Genomic DNA, 22,275 nt, shown 5'->3' with positions numbered 1-22,275 from the left:
CCATGGCTATTATTGGTCCAACAATGTTGACTATATATCCATAACATAGATTTGATTAAAAATCACAATAATAAAATTTAAATTGATCCATCAAGATTCATAGTCAAGAAAATAAGAAATGAAATTAATTTGCTATCTAAAATTTATTCTTCAAGATGTATACTCACAAAATGTCCTGAGATAAGACAATGTCAGATATGACCTTGAACACGAGATGTCCTGAGATAAAATAATGTCAGATATGACCTTGAACACGAGATGTCAACTAATGTGAGGTCACCAGTTACTAGTAATTGGTTTTATTTTCCAATAATTGTCAAATTCGATTTGTAATCAAATCTGGTCCGACCGGCGGGTTAAAGAAAAATTAAAACTGGTTGAAATTTTCCAAAATTTCCGAAAAGTAGAAGGATCAATTCCTAAAAACCTCGCTAAAACCCTCCCCTCCTCTGTCGCCTGCTCCGCCTTTCTTTCAGCTCTCTCTCGGCGTCCTCCGGAACTGTGTGCTATTCACCGGGAAAGTTTCTATCTTTCTCATCTCAAATGGCGGCATCCCTTCTCCTGAACCGTGTTTCACGCTCTGTTTCTCTCCAACGGCTCGGAGGAGGAGCTCTGCGTTTCAGTTCCCTCGATGCTCAAATTCACGGTGGGAGAATCTCCGGAGCACTCTTTCCAGGTACCCTTTTGATCATTTCTCATCCACCCATATGTTAAAGCAAACGTTTTTGAGTAGAATAACTCTGGTTTCAGATCTGATTTGGGTTAAAGCTTCAGACTTTGATTACTGTCTCTGTCCTTACTTGTTAAGTGTGAGACAAATGTTCTATCTTTGTGTCCATGGCTTTTAGATTCTCTGTGAAAGTTGTAAGATGAGAACTTTCCTTTTACTGATTAGTTAAGTATGTGTCATTAACATTTTGGTTTCTCGCTTGTGTGTTTTACTTTTTAGAGAGGTCATTGGCTACTCTTGCGAAGGAGGAGCTTCTTGTTTTGATGAGATGGTCACTGCGAATCAGCGAAAGTATTACCTTCTGGGAGGGAAAGGAGGTGTCGGGAAAACAAGCTGTGCTGCTTCTCTCGCGGTTAAGTTTGCTAGCCACGGTCATCCCACCATCGTGGTCTCAACTGATCCTGCTCACTCCTTGAGTGATTCTTTCTCTCAGGTCTCTCTCACTCACCTTGGCTCTCGAAAGTGCAAGTGTGTGTGTTTTCAGTTATGAGCTTATCTCTTCGTTTGTTTTTTTTATGGAATCCAGGACTTGTCAGGAGGAGTGTTAAAGCCTGTTCAAGGTGTTGACTCTCCACTTCTAGCTCTCGAGGTGATTAACGAACTAAGCTTCCCCCTTGATATGTAGCATATATTTGCTGAGTTTTTTTGTTGTCGTATTGAAACAGATAACACCTGAGAGAATGAAGGAAGAGATTAAAAGGCAGGCGGGTGGTGATAAAAGCGTTAAAAACATGATGGACAGCATGGGGCTAGGAATGTTTGCTGGCGAGGTTTGTATTCTCAACATCTTCCAGGATGTTGTGTATTCTGTAAATATCTTGAAGATATGTTTGTCCATTTTTTTTTTTGGTAGTTAGGGGACTTGAATCTTGAAGATATGCTCAATGCTGCATCACCTGGTATTGACGAAATTGCTGCTATTTCCAAGGCACGTATCTTACCTTACCTACTGAGTTTGGAAAATCCCTTGAAAGATGAACTTTCTTAAAATAATGTTGAGATCTCTTTACAGGTTCTTCAGTTTGTGGAGTCACCAGAATACAGTAGGTTCACACGTATAGTTTTCGATACTGCTCCCACGGTTAGTATATGTACATACTAAGTTTGGAGTACATTCCTTCCACTTGGTGGAGTCTTCTGTTGATTCAATTTAGTTTTCTTGCAGGGACATACTCTGCGGCTTCTTTCTCTGCCTGACTTCTATGATTCATCCATTAGCAAAATAACAAAGGTTTGAGCATTTGCTCCTTTCTGCAAAGATTGATATGTTTTAGCTTTACCTCTGTAACTAAATGAATGATTTGATTATTTCAGCTCAAGAAGAAGATCACTGCAGCAGCTTCAGCCTTTACGTCAGTCTTTGGTAAAAAAAAGGAGATACAAGAACAAGGACCTGTAAGTATTTATAGGTTATTCTCTTGCTCACCTTTTCTCGAATGCTAAAGGTTCCAATTTTGTTTAACAGTCCAACGAGTTGGATCAACTGAAAGAGAGAATGGAGAAAGTTCGAAATGTTTTCCGTGATGTGGACACTACTGAGTTTGTCATTGTAACCATCCCAACGGTAACACTCTTCTCTCTTACTTGTTCACAAAGAATCATTAATTTACATACTCACTTGGCTATTATCTTTACTTGTAGGTGATGGCAATAAACGAGTCTTCGAGGTTACATGCATCTTTAAGAAAAGAGAATGTGCCAGTTCACAGGCTTATTGTTAATCAGCTTTTACCTCCTTCTGAATCCGACTGCAAATTTTGCTCAGTGAGACGAAAGGTAACTCTAGTATCAGCTTGGTAGTATTTTATATATAACTTTGAATGTGATATATATGGTTGTTGATATTTTCAGGAACAAACGCGTGTGCTTGGACTTATTGAGAAGGATACAGAACTTTCTGGGTTGAAAATGATCCAATCCCCATTGCTAGATGCAGAGATAAGAGGGGTTCCAGCACTTAAGTTCATGGGTGATCTCATTTGGAAATAAGAAAATCAATTCTCGGTTTTTATTTCTTTAAATAGTTTGAAATTTCTAGATGATGAGAGGAAAACAAGTTAGTTACACCAATGTTATTAACTTTTAAGCCAAGAAAGTAATGGAAGTTGTTGAAAGATTTTTCTTATTCTTACTTGGTGTATAAAACGGTTACACAAACTTGTAGTTACTTCTTTTGGATGCCGGTTAGTGTCAGGAAGATGAGGCAACGAGGGAAGTGCCTTAATGTTGTTACCCATTCTCCATCAGTGATCCACAGCGAGTGATGAGTCAGACTCCTTTATATCTGAGATATTTTATATGGAAGAGTAAGCAAGATGCAGTACTTAGATCAACCTTTGAGCGTTTGATACCACGAGGGGCCCATCTTGTGTAGCACACCTTTGAGATTGAATATACAATTTTGTTGTTGTTTGTACTGGTGGAAATTAGAGTTAAAAAATAAAAAAAAAATTAGAGTCAAGAACCACTGGAAGCAACACTGGCCACTGCGCAAAAATAAAAGATGTGAAACAAAGGGTTGTAGTCTTGAGTCTTTGCTTCTGTCTTCAGTATTGGGCACTTACCACTTGAGCTGGACCAGGTTCGAAAAGTATGGCCAGGGCATAAGCTATGCTAGTCACACAGTGGACAAGACAGATTAGGACAATGTAATTGTCTGCGACTGTTGAACATGGAGAGATAGACGAGTAACTTGACTATGGTGTTGAGTGATCACTGAGCAACTGTCTTTTGCTAGGAAGTAAGTTAGTAATCGGGAGGATTCACAGGCTCATCAGGGACAATATGATCATGAGGCTCGAGAAGTATTCTTCAATCCTTGGTAGTGAATTAGTCCCACCTTTTGCCAAAGGTATTAGATCTCATCAAAACATCCGGAACAGAGTGTAGCTGCATAAAGAAAAAAAGGAATGAGAGTAAAGATACAATCCTATAACTTAATGTTTGTTTGGACAAAGAGGATTACTCACTTTTTCAGCAGTTAGAACCTGTTCTGCAGAAATGTCTGGAGCAAACAAAAGATTATTAGTTTCAGCAGATTAGAGAAAGATGAATCTCAGATCTTAGTTAGGTGCTGTTCGTTTGTTCACCTGGGTGATCCATCTGGGTGAAGATGCAAGTTGATGTTCGTTTTGTACATTAAAATGCTACATCCAGATGGATCACTCAACTGCATTTATGAAAACTCATCTCAAATTCTCATCCAAATGAGGGTGAGTCTTCACGGAGCATCTGGGTGAAGGTGAGTCTTCACCAAAAATTTGATAATTTTTTTGTCAAAACAAAAAAAAATTTCGCCAAATCCAAAAATGCAATTTCCCGTCAAAATTGGAAAACACAATTTCTCGTCAAAATCGGGAAAAGATAATTTCGCCAAAACCGAAAAATATAATTTCCCACCAAAATCGTTCGTCAAAATCAGAAAAATGCAATTTCCCGCCAAAACCGGAAAACACAATTTCTCGGCAAAATCGAAAAAACACACACTTTCAAGCCAAAACTGAGGAATCACAATTTCCCGCCAAAACTGGAAAATATAATTTCCCGCCAAAACCGAGAAACCACAATTTCCCGCCAAAACCGGAAAACATAATTTTCCGCCAAAATTGGAAAATGCCATTTCCCGTCAAAACCGGAAAACACACAATTTCCCGTCAAAACCGGAAAAACGTAATTTTCCGCCAAAACCGAAAAACGAAATTTCTCGTGAAAACCGGAAAAACGCATTTTCTGGCCAAAATCGGGAAAACGCAATATCCAGCCAAAACCGGAAAAACGCAATTTCTTACCAAAACCGGAAAATACACTTTCCCACCAATACCGAGAAAACGCAATTTCTCGCCAAAAACGCAATTTCCCGGCAAAACTAAAAACGTAATTTCCCGTCAAAACTGGAAAACACACAATTATTCGTCAAAACTGGAAATAAACAATTTCCCGCCAAAACCGTAAAAACGTAATTTCCCGCCAAAACTGAAAAATGAAATTTCTCGTGAAAACCGGAAAAACGCAATTTATGGCCAAAGCCGGGAAAACGCAATGTCCCGCCAAGACCGGTAAAACGCAATTTTTCACCAAAACTGGAAAACACACTTTTCTACCAAAACCGAGAAAACGCAATTTCTCGCCGAAAAACGTAATTTTCCGGCAAACCGAAAATGCAATTTCCCGTCAAAACTCGAAAAACACAATTTCTCGTCAAAACTGGAAAAATACAATTTCCCGTCAAAAATTTAGAAACAGGTCTATTTTAATTATTTTAATAACAAGTTTATCTCGATGTAAATGTAAGTTGAAAAAAGCAAACAAACATAGTTGCATTCAGATGATTCATCTGGATGGATAAACGAAATGTAGAGACGAACAACACCTAGGTGGAGCATCTGGATAAGGCATCTAGATGGACCATCTGGATGCATCTTTTAGATGTACAAACGAACAAGGCCTTAGTTACTTACACTTTTCTGCAAGGAAGCTTGTGGATAGATAGATAGTTGAAGGACAAAAAAAAGATCCAGCAGCTGAGCAGAAAAACTTCACCGCTGCTAACAATATCAGCAGCACCACCACAAGTATGATTTGAACATCTCTAGGAGAGTCCGATCAAGACTAGAAGATACGCACGTACAGATTCTGTAAGTACTTCACGCACTGAAGATCCAAACTCTAGTGAAAGCAGATTAGATTTGCTTTAAAAAAGGTCCAAACGTCTTTAAATAAAGATGGAAACATTCTGTTGAGTAAGTTTTAAAAAAAAAAAGAAAAAAAAGCATTTTGACTAATACTCTCCAACAAAACATTTTGTTAACAATGAGCCAAAAGACTCTAACTGATAGAGAGTATTAGTGAAAATTACCCGATTACCCCTTATTCGTTCGTTTGCGACTGCGTTGAAACCACACGCAAAATTGGTTTCGTTCACTTGTGGTTGTTGTCACGAAGAAATCCCCAAAAAAAAAAACCCTAATTAGAATCTCTCTCTCTGTGTGTGATGAAAGCCTTAAGAAGATTATTCTTTTCTTAGCTTCTCTCACTTCTCGCAGGGGGAGATTTATAAAGCTTAGGGGGGGAGGGTCCCATGTTGACCTCACCATGCTCGTCTTCGTCTCTATTCTGCCATCGCCCAGCTCTCTCCTCCATCTCGCGTTCCAAGTTTAGGCTTCCTCGTCGCGTCCTAGTCTCCCCTGCTCTCACCCACGTTTCTCCTCTTACCGCCTCCCCTTCCAAGTCCGCCAAGCACGTACGCCTCTTCTTCTTCTTCTTTCTATCTATGAATTGCGTTTGAATTATGATGAAATTTTGTAATCCAAGAGTAAAAATAAAGAATCCATAGTTTTTGCCTCAGTTGTATTAAAAATTTGGTGTGCAGAAATGGAAGATTCAGTGCTTCAGAAATGAGGATTCTGCTCCCGAGAATCCAGAGCCTGGGGAATTCATTAAGCCAGATCAAGATATTCAGCCATGTACTGATCAAAAAGCTAATTGGAACACAACTCTTCACAAGGTAACCCTGTCGCTCCCTTCACGTTTACTGTATACTCCGTACACATGAATAAAAAGAAGAACTACTTTTTTTATCTCTGTTTTAGTCTAACAAAAAGAACCAGTTTTGACTATGCTATTATCTATCATCGATTCATCATCCGCTCGATTTTTGTTTATTAGTGTTATCAACTTATCATCAGAGGAAGCTGATGTTTCTTATGATTTCGAAATGTGCCATGAAACTCTTTTAACCTTGGTTTTATTGAAACTGATGAGATAGTGCAAATAAATTGACTCTAAGAAAGGCTTTCACGATCTTGTCTTCAAAACATCATTATTAAAAGCATTTTTTTTCGTTGGCTTTCAGGCTGCCGATGCAGTTTTGAAGGGAATTGGTACTCGTTGGAAGGTACCATGGACTGCTGAGACCATTGTTCAGGTACCTACATCTTTATACCCGCCTTTCTTTTTGTTGTCATATTGGATTCACACTTTTACACAAGAACATTCCTACTAGAGAACCTTTACTTGTTGGTGTTGCAAGATTTGTATTATAATGAGTGGGATACAATAGATATTAAGTGTGCTTACGAAGTAGTTATCGAAAGTGGAAAGCTAATATACATCACTAGAAACTGGAGAGTACACATCTTGCCTCTTGACCCTGTATTAGTTAGATTTAGCTTTGTTGAAATGAAACTTTTAGTTTGAGCTACTAGTAATATAGATGCCTTTGGTTCAGTTTCAACCAGATTATTTCCTTGGTTAAACTTGCGATTAACTCTCATTCCCCCCAACATAAACTTGGTCAGGTAATGCTATTATGGGTAGCCGCCTTCTGGTTCATTGGATCTTGGATGATCCCCTTCATGGCTCATATATCAGGTTTCCACAAGGATTCTCTCACTTTTAGAGGCCAAGCTTTGTTCAGTCTTATAACCGATGTAACAGAAGGACTAGCCGGGATTGCTATCCTCCACCGTTGCCTCTCAATGTTCCGTCCACTTGCAAGTGATTGGTTCCGCTTTACTCTCAAAGGAAACTGGCAACTAGACGTCATCATAGGCTGTTTCATGTTCCCTTTCGTTAACCGTCTCTCCCAGTTAAACCTAAACCTCTTGCCACTCCCACCAACCTCAAGTCCTGTCTCGCTCTCTAGTGTGGAGCAGTCGATAATGGCTAGAGACCCTGTCGCGATGGCCCTGTATGCGGTTGTGGTATCGGTTTGTGCACCGGTTTGGGAAGAGATAGTGTTCAGAGGGTTCTTGCTGCCGTCTCTGACTAGGTACATGCCGGTTTGGTGTGCGATTCTTGTGAGCTCGGTTGCGTTTGCTTTGGCTCATTTCAATGTGCAGAGGATGTTGCCGCTGGTGTTCCTTGGAGTGGTTTTGGGTTTGATATTCGCAAGGTCAAGGAACTTGTTGCCTTCGATGCTGTTGCATAGCTTGTGGAATGGCTTTGTGTTCATGGAACTGATGCGATGATGATGATGAGGAGGAGGAATATATCTTATGTAGGGTGTCTGTTTCCTTTTCCCCTTATTCTTGTAATTGATTCATGTTATGATTCTTATATATTTTTCATTAAATGGACAGTTCAACTGTAAAAAGAGAAAGAAAAAAATGTCAAAAGGAAAATGAAATGAGCAGATAGATGATGATCAAAGACATAAAAGTTTTATTAACATTATAAAAGAGAGTTTTAACACTTCTGAATAGATAGATAAATAAGTAAAGATCGTACTGAAACAAAAGCTAATTTATACAATTTCAAAAAGTTATATGATTGGTACCAAAGAATTGAACTGGTTTTAATTTCGTCTTTCAAGATTTCGAAACGATTGGACTAAGCTTCCATCTTGATGGATATGGAGTAAATACTATGGAAAACGACATCCATGTTCATGTACTAATAATATTAATATATATACAAGCAAGATGTGAATTAAGTAAAAAAGAAAACACAAACAAGTGCATGTCTGTAACTTAGTCTTATCACTTTTAAATGCAATCAAGAAGGCCCATTATAAGTTCCAGTTGGTTTCCCTAAAAACACCCTTTGATAGTGATACAACTCGTTGTTTGAACGCGTGATTTATAGCGGACATAAGGTTAGTTTCGTCATTTCGGGGAGGAATGATTGTCCCTGTAAGACTTTAAAAGTTAAGACAGTTAAGTTTTTGACTTTTTTTTTTTGTCGACATTAAATTTCATTAACTATGCTCAAAGGCATTGTTTACAAGTTGGCATCGGGTTTTACAACTTTAAAGCCCAACAGAGAATTAATAAAGTTACAGCCCTTTTTAAAAAGAAACTCCGAGAAGCTTTAGAAGCCACGTGCCCAATCTCTATGCTTCGTCTCCAACACGTGTCTCACCTGTAACAAATGGTTGTCACAGTCACCGCTATGGAGCTTCAACATCGGAAAAACTCCCTGCACCGCAACTTGAGCTCCTTTCCCCACCGTATTATCTCCTGGAAATTTAGATGGGGATTCTCTCTGTCTATACTTGATTAAAATGCCAACGCCAACAAACCTTTCGCTCAAACCTCAATCTTTTGATAAAAAAAACTTGATTCCTTGTTGATTTAAACAGGAGAAACATCAGTCGGATGAAGATAGATCTTTTGTTGGACCGTTATCAAAACGCCAACTTTACTAAATCTTCTTCAAAAAGACCTAAGAAACCCAATAAAACTCAATCATCCCTCGACCAAGAAGCTTTACCTAGAAGCACCAATTCATGGCTATATTAAAATGGTAAAGACTGATTCTTATGGAAGGATGTTCAGTTGAAACTAAGAATCAAGCTTCTAATCAAATAACTGATGGAATTGAATGAAGAACTGCGAAAGGGGAAATTTTCACGGATCATTATTTATTTTCATCCTTAGCGGAAAAGATAGGAATGATAAGCACTCCGATTGGATGAAACTACAAAACAAAAATCGCCTATGCGAATAAGAGAATCCGCAAACGGAAAAAGATAATCGCCTATGCGAACAAGATCAAGAAAAGTAGATATAATATGATACAAGATTAAGAAACAAAAAAGGGTGGCGACCGGTGGCGAATTGCACACCGGCCACCGGAAGCAGTTTCAATTTTTTTCTTCTTAGAAAGAGGTCGGAGCGTTTAGAGAGAGAGAGTGATGGACACCAAAAGTAAGTTTTTGACTAGATGAATGAAACATGTGACTGAGTACTCAGTTAAGTTCGTTTTGTTTTTGGAAATCAAATGTTTTTGGACAATAAATTGAATGCAAACATAGGTGAAAGTATAAATCTAATTTATAGGAAGAGTATATTTGTGTAGTTTCACAGTTTCGTTTATAAAATAAATAATTTACAAATTTGTTAAAGTTATAATAAAAACAGAAAAAGATTTTCTAGTTAGAGCATGTTAAACTTATCAACTTTTTATTTATTTACTCATATATTTTCGTGTGTCATCTTATTACTATGGACCTATGGTTAGGTAGTGTTACATTATTTTTGGATCTTAGAATGAGGAAAAATATTTTGCCAAAAAGAGGTTTTGTAGAAATTGGGTCATATATATGATCCGTTCATTTCAAACAAAATAAACAATATTAATTTTCTCAAACAGATTATTCACCTTTGTAAGTTGGAACACAAAAATCTTGATTTGAGCTTTTTCTTCCATCAATATTTTTAATAAAAAATAACAGGCCGAAACCCAAACAAATTATAAAGCCCATTACAAACCGGGCCAACGAACACTACTCAACTGAGCCTAAAACCCAAATTCTAGGAAACTCTAGCTTCTAGACGTGGCCGCCTTGCAAATCGGACTAGGAAGAGGAGCAGACACGTGTTACTAACCTCGCCGTCGAGGGACACTGGCCGTCACGGCACCACCGCTATTCATCCAACCGGAGGTCCAAACACCGAATCACCAGGCCTCGCCGGATTCGACACCTCCACATCACTCCACCGTGAACGCCTTGAATCTCATGGGTGCTCGAAATCGGAGAGCATCAATTGCCATGGCGAAATTTCATTCGCCAGTAAACTCCGCGAAAACCCAAGAGGAAGCTTCACATGCATCAACATCATTTCCGTCATAGGTCTTCACCGACCTCCGACGAAGATTCAAACAAAGAAAATAAAAGGAAACGGCTAGAACAGAACAAAGAAGGAAAAAAGCTAAACCCTAAATGATACGTCCTGAGATTGGACAGGATCACTCAAACGGACTTAGGGGATATGAACTCGCCAAAAGGGAGAACTAATAGTTTGAACGGTGACACAAAGGGTTGCGGAAGGCCCAATGATACTACCAGAGGTGAACTCCGAAGAGAACTGATGGATTGAACGGTGACACAAAGGGTTGCGGAAGGCCCGATGATACTACCAGAGGTGCTTGATTGTCGCCTGATATGACTCACAGGTCCGACAAGGAAGCAAACTCGATCTGTTGCCGGATGTGACGCACCGGTCCAACGAGAAAGAGAGTGTTACTTGGAGCTAACCACACCAAGAACAAGAAAAGTGAGATACCCTCTCAAGGTTCCAAAAATAATCTCTCAAAGCTTATTTTATTTCATTAATCAAATGGCCTTTATATAATAGGCAAGACATACAAAAGGTCTGATTCCAAAATACTAGTCAAACATAAAAATTATCAACTTATAAAAACAAGGAAGACTTGACCAAAGACTTTGAATTGACCAAAAATCATAAATGTCTTGACTTGACCAAAATTGAATGATTGTGGTCGCAGAACTCTTCGGCTCTGGTCTCGTGCTTCCGCATGGTCGACGGTCTCTGAATTACCGTCAGATTGATATATTATTGGACCATACCTTCTCGTTTCTTGTTGGGCCTTTCTTTCTTTGGGCTGAAACATGTTCATAAACATATTTTCATAAATCGTCAAGCCCATCTCGTTTAAAACTTAAGCCCAAAAGCCAGATTTTCTTGATTTGTTTCTGCTGCTGATTCAGGGCACATCATTCCCTCCTTCTTTAAAAAGATTTGCCCTCAAATATGTCTTTCTTTAGCTTCAGATAGAATGATCTCTTGGCTTTTTGTAGAACCTTTTTTTTTTTCTTTTAGAAAAGAAAATGAAAGGTAGAAGATGGATGAAGAAGATGGAAAGATGAGAAAAATGAACAGACAAGTACCGGTTGAGTGGCTCTGATACCACTTGATAGAACCTGAGATTGGACAGGATCACTCAAACGGACTTAGGGGATATGAACTCGCCAAAAGGGAGAACTAATAGTTTGAACGGTGACACAAAGGGTTGCGGAAGGCCCAATGATACTACCAGAGGTGAACTCCGAAGAGAACTAATGGATTGAACGGTGACACAAAGGGTTGCGGAAGGCCCGATGATACTACCAGAGGTGCTTGATTGTCGCCTGATATGACTCACAGGTCCGACAAGGAAGCAAACTCGATCTGTTGCCGGATGTGACGCACCGGTCCAACGAGAAAGAGAGTGTTACTTGGAGCTAACCACACCAAGAACAAGAAAAGTGAGATACCCTCTCAAGGTTCCAAAAATAATCTCTCAAAGCTTATTTTATTTCATTAATCAAATGGCCTTTATATAATAGGCAAGACATACAAAAGGTCTGATTCCAAAATACTAGTCAAACATAAAAATTATCAACTTATAAAAACAAGGAAGACTTGACCAAAGACTTTGAATTGACCAAAAATCATAAATGTCTTGACTTGACCAAAATTGAATGATTGTGGTCGCAGAACTCTTCGTCTCTGGTCTCGTGCTTCCGCATGGTCGACGGTCTCTGAATTACCGTCAGATTGATATATTATTGGACCATACCTTCTCGTTTCTTGTTGGGCCTTTCTTTCTTTGGGCTGAAGCATGTTCATAAACATATTTTCATAAATCGTCAAGTCCATCTCGTTTAAAACTTAAGCCCAAAAGCCAGATTTTCTTGATTTGTTTCTGCTGCTGATTCAGGGCACATCACTAAAGACCTAGGAAATCCGAAGCCGGCGACGCAAAACTGTGGTAGCTTTCACTTCCCAAAAACTAGAACCGACGACGCCGGAACTGAAGAAGCTTCCACGTCCCGGAGATAAAAACCGGCGGTGACGAAACTGTGAGAACTCCCGTCTCCCGGAAACAGAATTCAAACTACAAAAACTTTAAAGAGGAGGGCGGGATCCGGCGACATCACACACGCTCACGCGGCGGCCGACTGCTAGAGCCAGATTTACTTTCTCTCTCTTCTCTCTCTTCTCTCTCCAAAGTTTGAACTGTTCATTTACTTTCTCTTTTATTTTTTGATTTGAGCTTTTCTTTTACAGGAAAACATCGAACATAGATTTTAAAACCTTTAGTAAAACAACTACAGTGGTATATATATATATCTTTTCTTGGAACAACCAACTACAGTAGTATCTATTATTATAAAGAAGAGTCACTCTCTCCTGTGAGACTGCCACGTCACTAAATAAGGCAAGGAGAGCATGACATCTGTCCGCTTTATTTAAACGGTGTGTTTCGTTTTTGGTTACGATGTCATGTTTGGGCTTCGTATTGTATTCTATGAAATCAAACCCATTTCGCGTGAAACAATGATGTTACTGATCCGTAGCGTTTCGTTGATTGGGTTCCACTGTATTCGTCTGTGTCTGCAACTAGAGGCGTAACTTTTGGTTCCACCACAATCGTCGCAATTCGCCATTAGAGAGACTGAGGTGCAGTCGGTGTGACGATTCCATTCGTTGGTTTTGATCAGGTCCTTTCGCCTTCTTTCGATCAATCGAAATGAGGTAGCTTCCAGATCCATGGCATTAAATATGTTATTAATTCCTTCGGCCACGATCTGCACTTAATGTGTTTCAATCTTCTTAGAAGCGGTGCTTTCATGGTATAAATAGGTTAGCTTAGCTCCTCTTCAAACCATCTTTGTCGACTTTCATGGCCAAATAAGAGGAGATCGAGAAGAACAAGTGGGAGGTTTGCAAAAGGATTTAAGCTCAGCTTTGTTGTGTCGAAGAAGAGACCGGGCGATTGGTGAGTTTATATAACTTTATCATCCTCATCACAATCTTATTTATTGTACAAAAAAAAAACTTTCCTTCAAGGTTTTGTTTCTGTAAAAGATCCGACTTTAATGTTAGGCCTAGAACTGAAGTGATCAATATCACCAAAAGACATGATATAGTATGGTTTTTGAGGCTTTTATGAGTTATGTGGATCAAAGCTCTTTCCTTTTTATGAGAAGAACCATTTGTTGAGGGAAGAAGTAGAAAAAGATTTCTTTTTCCTTTTATAGGATCTTCAGACTATGTTTCTTTGTTGAGAGAAGAAGTCGAAAAAGATTTAACAGCTTCCGTTGGGAAAAAACACCTCCTGGAAAACAAGAAAAGACCAAAAACTGTTCAGAAGCAAATAATGTAGTGTTCCCTTCTCTCTTTCCCTCTATAACACAAATAATGTTATAGCTTTGGTTTGTTGCTTAACATTTTCATTTTTGGTTGCTGACTCTTTTCCGGATTGTGACTAGCAGAGGACATAACACAGGCTCTTATGACCCCCCTGACGCTGAGGAAACATGATCAAAGGTGTGATTCCTTGCTTCGGTTTCTTTTCTTTTCTGGTTTCTTCAGTTTAGTGTCCGTACAATTCTTTGTGTTCTTTTTAAATGTTTTCAGTCGTAAAAAAGAAGGACAATTAGCAATTTGTCCATTTTTTGTGAATGGAATCTTCTCTTTGTTTTTAGTAAAGAGGCGAGTGGTGTTTATATTAGCAATGCAAGTATAATCTGTATTATGATGTTTCGGTATTTACATAGACATGTTTAATAACGAACTCAATGTATCAGGGACCAGGGTGATGATGATGATGGTGATGACAACAAGCCAGCTGTCAAGCCAGTTCATGTTATGTCTGAATCTGCAGGGGGCAGTGGTAATACGCAGAAGCAGGCGGCCAACTCAGATTTGAAGATGGTTAAAAAGGCGCGTGTTGCTTGACATGAAGTTTCATCTATACATCTTAATAATGCTTTTGCATCTTTATTGCCTTTCACGTATTTTTTTTAGACTGAAAACCTCTTTTTCTTTCTATGTTTTGACTTTCTCCAATATTATGAGCACTCTATACGTTTGTTCCAGGCAGTTTTCGTAATATGAGTTTATTTTTCCTTATTGCATTCCGTTTTAGGATTATAATGAACAGGTTTAACAACGACCATTTTCTTCATAGTCCAAAAAGTAACAACTCTCTTTGTTATTAATTATAATTTATAAGTAGTATTGCCCAAAAGCACAAATATTTAAAAGAAATGCACTTATACCTTCAGCATTTGATTAATGAGAGAAAATAATCAAAAACCAATCACACTTCTATTTTAACTTCTAGCTTTTTTAAAAATATAACAAATCACACCTCTATATTACCTTATAACTTTTTAAAACTATTGTTTTATCTGATTATTTTTGGCATTAGATTTTAAAAACAACTTATATTGTGAAACAAATAAAAAATATTAGAAGTACTAATAATAGAAACATATGGAGTATTATTTTGCTTATCTAGCCCTAACTTATTGCTAGCTTATTATTTTCCAAAAAATATATTTTAAAATCTATTAGTTCAAGTTATGAGGTAAATAATTTTGTTATGGTTAAAATTTTTTTTATGGTTATTGCAAGTACATTAATAGGCTACCACTATATATATTTTTAAGTTAAAAATTTATTTACGGATTAAACATGAAATGTCTTTTTCTTTAATCATTTATTGAGTAAACTTAAAACATATTTTAGTTCAAATGTAAGGCCAAATCATTTGTTCGTGTCATTTAGACTGAAAATTTTTAACAACAAAAAAAAATCAAGCTGATAAGTAATAATAAATTTTAAAAAATAATAACTAATCTTCAATAAAGCATGGTTTATTTATTATTCAATTACAATAATTGTAAAAAAAATAATTAACATGTATATTCTTATGTGAAAATTTATATTAAATATTTACGTTAACTGTTTAAATTATTTTAAATTTTCATCCCGCCCGTAGGGCGGGCCAACCCTAGTAACTTATAAGAATACTACTACTTTTACTCCTGAATGTTTGACAAAGGCCGGATCAAACGAGGTCGGCGGAAGACTTGGTTATAGAAAATTTTTAAAGAAATGTTCTAACCAAAGAGAAACCAAAAATGATAAAATTATAAAATCAAAAGATTCACCCCTACACATGTTGACTTGGTATGTGAATTCTGAAGTTGGGATCTAACCTAAAATTAAACTTAAACCATAATTAACCGACTATAATTTAAAAAAAAAAAGAAGTTAACCCGACGCGGATTGAAGATCTGCTACGGGGTGCAATCTGATTAAACAAAGTTAACAGTAACATTTGTAAGGAAAAGATAGATACGAGGTCCGAGTTAGAAAAAAGAACCAAACAAACAAGCAAATTAAAATATGTTCTGTAATGAAAAACAGAGAGGAAGGTGGATGATCCCTTTAAAGAGAGAGGGAGGGTACTCGTGGAGGCTCAACTGAAACGATGCGTCACGAAGCTGACACAAAATGGCCCCAACATCTTTCTTCCTTCTCTTCTTCTTATAACGTCGATACATTCATCACAATATCCGCCTCTTAACCCTTAACTAAAAGCTAGGTTTCGCATTCCTGCATGTTATCGGTTGATCATCAGTTGTAGAGTCCGGTTTAGTCTTTTTTAGCAACATGGCGGAGACGACGAAGGTGATGTACATAGTGGTAGTGGACGACGATGACGTTGATGGGAATTGGAAAGAATGGTTTAGGTATACGCGTCCGGTTTTGCAGAGTACTCTTCAGCTAATGGGTTGCAAAGCCCGTCACGCCTTCAAGGTCTTCTCTCTTTCTCTTAATAAAAGATTCTTTCTCTTTTTTTTTTTTTTTTACCAGCAAACATCGCTTTCTTCAAACTCTGATTCCGTTTTTGTCGTTTAATGGTCTGAGATTTACTTCCCTTAAGAAAATTGGATGGAATACGAATTGCGTTCTTGAAAAGTGATAGTGTCAAGATTCAGACAAAGATCAAAGAATGTTTTTGTCTTAATTTCGTTATTTGGCATTACTATATGTCTATTCTTTCTTTCACTGATGTTGTTACTAAATATTATTTTACCTCGGAGATAGATCATTTATCCTGAGCCTGAGTAGTATTATGTTGTTGCCCGTGTCTTTCACATTTTATTCGAGTATCTTTGCACCCATCTTTGTGTGTATGCTCAAAGTCACCGTCTATGATACCTTGTAAAGGCACACTTGTGTCTAAAAATAAGATAATAAAGTTTCAAGATTTATGTTGTTTGTAACTTAACACTTGATAGATAGATCATCAAGTTTTGCTTTTTTTGTTGTTGTGGGCAGATTAGCCGCAGGGTTTTCGAGCTAATAAGAAGTGAGGGCTCACTAATACTTTCACCCTCGCATGCGAAAGAATCTGTATTTAACAAGACAAGTGATGCTCCTTCGGCTACTACCGATGATGTTGACAAGAGTAGAAGTAAGCCCTTTGAGATGCATAAAAGGCGCACAACCGTTGTTGTTCCTCGAGAAATATTCGTTAACGTTGTATGTGACGCTCTTGCTGAATACAAGTATGTGGGTCATGACCAAAGAGCAGACTTGATTCTAGCTTGCAAGTAAAATCTTCTTTACCTTTTATTCAGTAACATGTGGTGAAGAAAGATCATCAAAAATAGGGAAGTTCTTACCATTATTTCCTGCAGGATTCGAGAAAGGAAAGAATCTGTGACTGTTCTACTATGCGGCACTAGTGGCTGTGGCAAATCTACACTCTCCGCACTTCTGGTATTCTTCATCATGAGCTTTATAGATAAGGACATAAGAAGATTTGATCTTTTGCTTTAGGACAGTGCTGCATTTTTGGGTGTTTACAGGGCAGCAGGCTGGGGGTTACAACGGTCGAGGATGACACTACCACTGTTGCAGCTGCTTTGTTAAGTCACAAGCACATGGCTGTAGAAGGATTCAAGGCTCAAAGCGAGATGGTGATTGATAATCTCGATAGGCTCATTACATCATGGGAAGAGAGGAAAGAGTCTGTGGTTGTTGAAGGTGTCCATCTAAGTCTTAACTTTGTGATGGGACTGATGAAGAAGCATCCATCGATTGTTCCTTTCATGGTTTACATCTCAAACGAGGAGAAACACTTGGAACGGTTCGCGGTCAGAGCCAAGTACATGACACTTGACCCCGAGAAAAACAAGTACGTCAAATACATACGCAACATCAGGACGATACAGGACTACCTCTGTAAACGAGCCGACAAACATCTCGTTCCCAAGATAAACAACACCAACGTCGACAAGAGTGTGGCTGCGATCCACGCCACGGTCTTCTCCTGCCTGCGTAGGAGAGAAGCAGGAGAGCAGCTCTATGATGCTACGACTAATACCGTCTCTGTGATCGACGACGAGTACAGGAACCAGTGTACAGCTGACTCGTTGAGTTCCAAAGGAATGTTTCAGCTGATCCAGAGGAAAGGCTCTTCCAGGCATCTGATGGCTCTTCTCAACACTGATGGCACTTTCTCAAGAACATGACCTCTTGGTGGTAATGGTAAGGTTGATGATGAGACAGTGGAGGAAAATGGAATGGTGCATCCGGTTTATGGATATCTACAGAGAGCTGAACCGGTTAATCTTCAGTTTGGTCTGTTTGGGATCAGTGCTTGGCCTAGTGATGGAGCTACGAGCCGTGCTGGGAGTGTAGATGACTCTAGAGCTGACTTTGGTGAAAATTGCAGTAGGCATTACTCTTCTTGCTGCAGTTCTCCTAGGATGTCTGAAGGAACCTCCAAAGAGGTAACTCTATAACTTAAGTTGTGAGAACTATAAATATTTACACTTAATAAAAACAAATTATTAATTTATGACTTTAGTTGTATTATATAATTACCCAGGATCTAAAACATTGTTCTTATTATATTATTTTATTGATTTTGCGTCATATTTTGATAAAAATGTATATTAATTTATAGTGTTTATTTATTAATTCATATAGTTTCTACTATATTTTGTATCTTATTATATCTTCTTCATTCAGCTAAAGGAGGAGCAGTCCGTGCATGGGAGCGATGAAGAAGGTGAGGACGATCCTCCTGATGAGCAAGATACAGATTTTAGCGATGAGGATGATAACAAGCAAGACCATGAAGAGGTAAATAGTATTTTCATATGATCCTGTTGGCTTTGTTTCATATGTTAAAAAGATGTTGGGTTGATATTTTACAGGTTGGATCAGTTGATGAGCAATCTACAAAGTCAGATGAGGAGTACGATGATCTTGCAATGGAAGACAAAAGTTACTGGACTGATAACGAGGAAGAGGCACGAGATACGGTGGCGGTAATGTCTGAGAAGCCGGCGAGAAAAGATGATAAGTATGTGCAGAACTTAGACCTTTTCCTTCGGACCGCGGCGGCGAACAAGAAGCTGGTTGAGCCGCTTGAGCTATGCGCATCGCTGCTCACGTGTGAGAATGGAAACAGAAGACTCTGGTCGGGTAAAGAGAAGATGAAGAAGCGTTCTCTAAGCATCTCGGCACTCGGAAAACACGGGTTGGGTTTGGGGGATCCGATTCTCTTGGGTGCCCCATGATCCTTTGCTAGTAAATTCCTTAGTTTGTGTAATCCTTTATTTAAGTTTTGTGTGTGTATAGTTTTAACGTGTCTCAAACTTTGGGGTGTCTAATACGTTTTTATTATTCTTATCACTTAAGAGTTTAGATTCTAACTTTGATCTCAGATTGTTATTATTTTTATTACACATTGTGTTTGAATGTGTTATGATGTTATCAATTGCTGTTGGTCTACGTGTAAGTACTGTAGGTTCCAAAAAGTACTTTGTGTAATTTTGTTAACATTGTTTTATATCTTAGCTTTTTTATGTTTCAGTAGTAACTCTTAAATTAATTCATTTGTGCAAAAGAAAAAAGCTCATTGGGTCGAATTATAGATCACTTCTCTCTACACCATAATAGCATTTCTTGCCTTAGAGCATCCACAATGGTGGACTTGGTTAAGAGAGTCCTTAAGATTATTAAAGTATTTTTTCTTTTTTTTTAAATAGTTAAGGATTCTAGTTAAAAAGTGTGTGCAATGGTGTACTTGATTAGGGGAGTCCTTAGTATTATTATTATCAAAACAAAAAGTAGAAGTGCTACTTGTTTACTCTTGTAGTTTTGAAAAAAAAGGTTGAGACTTTCAATCGATTAAGCTAAAATCACTTTCAAAATCACTCACTCATAAACCAATGCATAAGATAAGATAAACACTCATATTTCTTAGGGGCCATAACATAAATCACTTTCAATCGATTAAGCTACACAACACCAACTCACTGATCAGATAGCAATAGAGAAGGAGATGAATCTTATTCTTACAGTGCCCATAGTAATCTCGCTGATATTGAGCTCGGAATCCCCTAACTTCCTGTACTCCATTGCTTTCTTCATCTGTCTTCTCAGTCTCCAAAACCCAAGTTCTGAATATTCTCCTCCGAACATTCGGCGATGGAGCTACACAGAGGCATTACATAATTACCTAACTGGCCACTTTATCACACCAGAAACCACTTTTCTTCATTAAAGACACTTAACTAAATCATGAAAACTATACAATATTGTCACTAATGAAGAGGTAATGTGAGAGATGCAAAAGTTACTCGTTCTGCTAAGCTATGACTATCTGTTGCTTGACCATGTCGAGCTCTAACATGAACATACGGCAGCTTCTCGTTCTCTTCAGAGCTTTTGTTCTTCTTCTTCGTCGAGCTTTTCACCTAAGACATGTTACGGACATGAATCAGTGTCTGGAACATAATGTAAACAAACTAACTTTGTGTGTCTCTCTCTCTCACAGTCTCACCTTCTTGTCGAAATCTTTCCTCTTGCCACATCTATTGTTCTGTTTTTCTCCTTGATCAGAAGTCTCTGTCTCAGCAGGCAATGTGTTCGTTAATACCAAACAAAAATCACCTGAAATTCTCAAGAGTCAGAAGCTGAGTGATCTCCTTGTAAAACAAATCTTCGAGATAAAACAACAAACACAAATGTAATCATCATCATCAATACAAAGAACCACACTAACAAAAAAAAATCATTTTACCGATCTAGAGCTTCGAGATACTTTTTCTTCCTGATCTCAAAGAAAATCTTCATAGAGTAACGATTATCATCAACCTTAGTGAAAGCTGAGAGATACTTCTCCACTTCGTCCCATTCACCAGCGAGAGCTTTCTCTTCAAAGTACTTTATGTTAAAGTGGAACCCAGATTCCTGCTCTAGCCTTCACACACACACACACACATCAAACCTAAAATTACAAAACCGTTCAGACAAATCTAGCCTCCGATTAAAGAACTTACTTGTGAACAGATTCTTTGAACTTCTCTTCATCTAAGAACTGAAGGATCAAGAACACTAAAGTGAACAGATTCTTTGAATAGAGATTAACCAACCAAAACTTTCAGATTCTATTAAAAAATTAAAGGAAGATGATAGAGGAGCCATGGTGGGAGATGATGGCGCTAGCAAGGAGAAGAGATTGAGAGAGAGAGCGAGCGAGGAGAGATAGAGAGAGAGAGAGAGGGAGAGAGAGACACGTGTTAAGGATTGAGTCCTTAAAATCCTTCTCCAAGAATTGATCCTTCATTAATTAAGCCAAAATATTATTATTATATTCATTAATCCTGCTAAGGATTTGGGAAGGATTTCCGTTGCAGATGGTCTTAGAAATAGACTAACAAATCTGATAACGTGATATGGTCTTTTGAGGGAGCTCATCAAGCCCAATTAAATTCTAGTTTCTTTCTCACAATTTGATTTAACTCTGAGCCAGCCAGCCCATACTAAGATCATGTTTATTGGTGACTCTTAAGTGGGTGCGTTAGAGCATCATTATTGCTGGGACTATTTTGAATCCTTAAAACAAAAAAAGCAAAGGACGCAGGAGAGAAGCAAGGAAGAAGCAGGAAGGACCAGCAAAGACGTTACTTAGAGCATCCACATTGGATGTCCTTAAAATTTGGTCCTTAACATTTTTTATTAATTTGTTGTGCTTAAGAGATTTTGGTAAGGACTTAGTTAAAAAACCAGATTATTGGTAGGACTTAATTAAGTATCTTAGGAAAATAATTTTGATTTGTAAATGTAGTGATATATAGAAAATAGAAGTTTAAAAAAATAAATACATAAATAAGAAACTTAGCATTATAATTGAAAATTACAAACTTTTAAAAAAAATTACATGTTATTTCAAAGATCTCCAAATTTATTCCATATAAATTCGATCAAATCATCTTTTAAGCGTTGATGGACTTGGTTATCCAGAATTTGTTGCTGAGGATCAATTGCATTGCCGAGATCAACCGCATTGATGAGATTTGAACCTGAACCGACGGAATATGAACGCACCACACCTTCTCCTTCCCCTTCTCCTTCATTAAATTCTGAGGATGGAAAACTTTCATAATGAAAGTTTTGATTACCAACATTTTCACCTTGGCTGTGAAGCAGCCCTACATAACTACTATACTGGCTATATTCATTCGTTGGATCCATTAGACGAGGAAGAGAGATAATACTTAAGAAAGTGGAGATGTGGTTGGTTTATGAAATATAGAATTGATTTTATAAAATGTGAAAGGTAAACAAGCAATAAGTTACAACAACTAACCATTATCTACATATGTCTAATCAGAACTTATTACAGAAGTAAAGCAAGTTGCGGAGGAGTTAAAATGAAAGACATACTGCTTTAACTACCGATATGAAGCTAACTCTAATTAGACACTTGCCATTTTAATTTAATTAGACAATAAACACAGAAGTAAAGCAAGTTGCAGAGGAGTTACTTAAAGCCATTTGCATTTACTTACATCAAGACAGAAAATAAACACAGAAGTAAATTCAACACGGTTTCACAACAACCACAACTGATCAGAGTTCTATACACGGTTTCAATGCAAGTAATCAGTTCATTATCACTACCTATCTTTGTTGTAGTGGAGAAAAAGAACTATT

At 37.8% G+C, this 22,275-nt stretch overlaps 3 protein-coding genes and 2 long non-coding RNA genes across 7 annotated transcripts; 4 read left to right on the top strand and 1 right to left on the bottom strand.

Moving 5' to 3' along the window:
• Positions 1 to 391: 391 nt before the first annotated feature.
• LOC108839957 (ATPase GET3C) lies at positions 392 to 2,851 on the top strand. Its single transcript, XM_018612746.2, is given in 12 exon segments — positions 392 to 676; positions 950 to 975; positions 978 to 1,163; positions 1,257 to 1,319; positions 1,396 to 1,500; positions 1,584 to 1,658; positions 1,743 to 1,811; positions 1,896 to 1,961; positions 2,045 to 2,125; positions 2,196 to 2,294; positions 2,372 to 2,506; positions 2,582 to 2,851. Coding segments are annotated over 12 exon segments (1,176 nt in total). The 5' UTR covers positions 392 to 543; the 3' UTR covers positions 2,720 to 2,851.
• Positions 2,852 to 5,665: 2,814 nt separating this feature from the next.
• On the top strand, positions 5,666 to 7,866 carry LOC108843076 (uncharacterized). The gene is made up of 4 exons (XM_018616167.2): positions 5,666 to 5,969; positions 6,099 to 6,233; positions 6,582 to 6,653; positions 7,027 to 7,866. The coding sequence occupies exons 1-4, from the start codon at positions 5,808 to 5,810 to the stop codon at positions 7,696 to 7,698; spliced, it is 1,041 nt and encodes a 346-aa protein (XP_018471669.1). The 5' UTR covers positions 5,666 to 5,807; the 3' UTR covers positions 7,699 to 7,866.
• Positions 7,867 to 12,803: 4,937 nt separating this feature from the next.
• Positions 12,804 to 14,373, top strand: LOC130507870 (uncharacterized). Its single transcript, XR_008942481.1, has 5 exons — positions 12,804 to 12,993; positions 13,102 to 13,237; positions 13,500 to 13,620; positions 13,734 to 13,788; positions 14,049 to 14,373. It is a non-coding gene; the product is annotated as an uncharacterized LOC130507870 (long non-coding RNA).
• A 1,171-nt stretch (positions 14,374 to 15,544) lies between these two features.
• LOC108837105 (P-loop NTPase domain-containing protein LPA1 homolog 1-like) lies at positions 15,545 to 18,851 on the top strand. Its single transcript, XM_018610177.2, is given in 6 exon segments — positions 15,545 to 16,071; positions 16,597 to 16,871; positions 16,959 to 17,040; positions 17,130 to 18,056; positions 18,298 to 18,411; positions 18,486 to 18,851. Coding segments are annotated over 6 exon segments (1,911 nt in total). The 5' UTR covers positions 15,545 to 15,924.
• A 550-nt stretch (positions 18,852 to 19,401) lies between these two features.
• Positions 19,402 to 20,849, bottom strand: LOC108825291 (uncharacterized). 3 transcript variants are annotated; one of them, XR_001945241.2, is made up of 5 exons: positions 20,619 to 20,845; positions 20,360 to 20,539; positions 20,120 to 20,229; positions 19,917 to 20,033; positions 19,465 to 19,770 (listed from the first exon to the last, which is right to left on the bottom strand). It is a non-coding gene; the product is annotated as an uncharacterized LOC108825291 (long non-coding RNA). The 3 variants fall into 3 exon arrangements; XR_008942480.1 differs by having other exon boundaries at positions 19,402 to 20,033; positions 20,120 to 20,278; positions 20,619 to 20,849; XR_008942479.1 differs by having other exon boundaries at positions 19,402 to 20,033; positions 20,619 to 20,847.
• Positions 20,850 to 22,275: the final 1,426 nt, after the last annotated feature.

This window comes from Raphanus sativus, chromosome 2 (genome assembly GCF_000801105.2).
Source record: "Raphanus sativus cultivar WK10039 chromosome 2, ASM80110v3, whole genome shotgun sequence".
Classification (NCBI taxonomy): Eukaryota; Viridiplantae; Streptophyta; class Magnoliopsida; order Brassicales; family Brassicaceae; genus Raphanus; species Raphanus sativus.
Note: the sequence above shows the minus strand (reverse complement) of the source record. Positions and strands in the feature narration are given on the sequence as shown.

Excerpts from the sequence above, each read along its gene's own strand:
- LOC108843076 (XM_018616167.2), top strand. The coding sequence starts at position 5,808 with ATGTTGACCTCACCATGCTCGTCTTCGTCTCTATTCTGCCATCGCCCA. Across the intron at positions 5,970-6,098 it reads CTTCCAAGTCCGCCAAGCAC|AAATGGAAGATTCAGTGCTT; the intron begins GTACGCCTCTTC and ends TTTGGTGTGCAG. Across the intron at positions 6,234-6,581 it reads GGAACACAACTCTTCACAAG|GCTGCCGATGCAGTTTTGAA; the intron begins GTAACCCTGTCG and ends GTTGGCTTTCAG.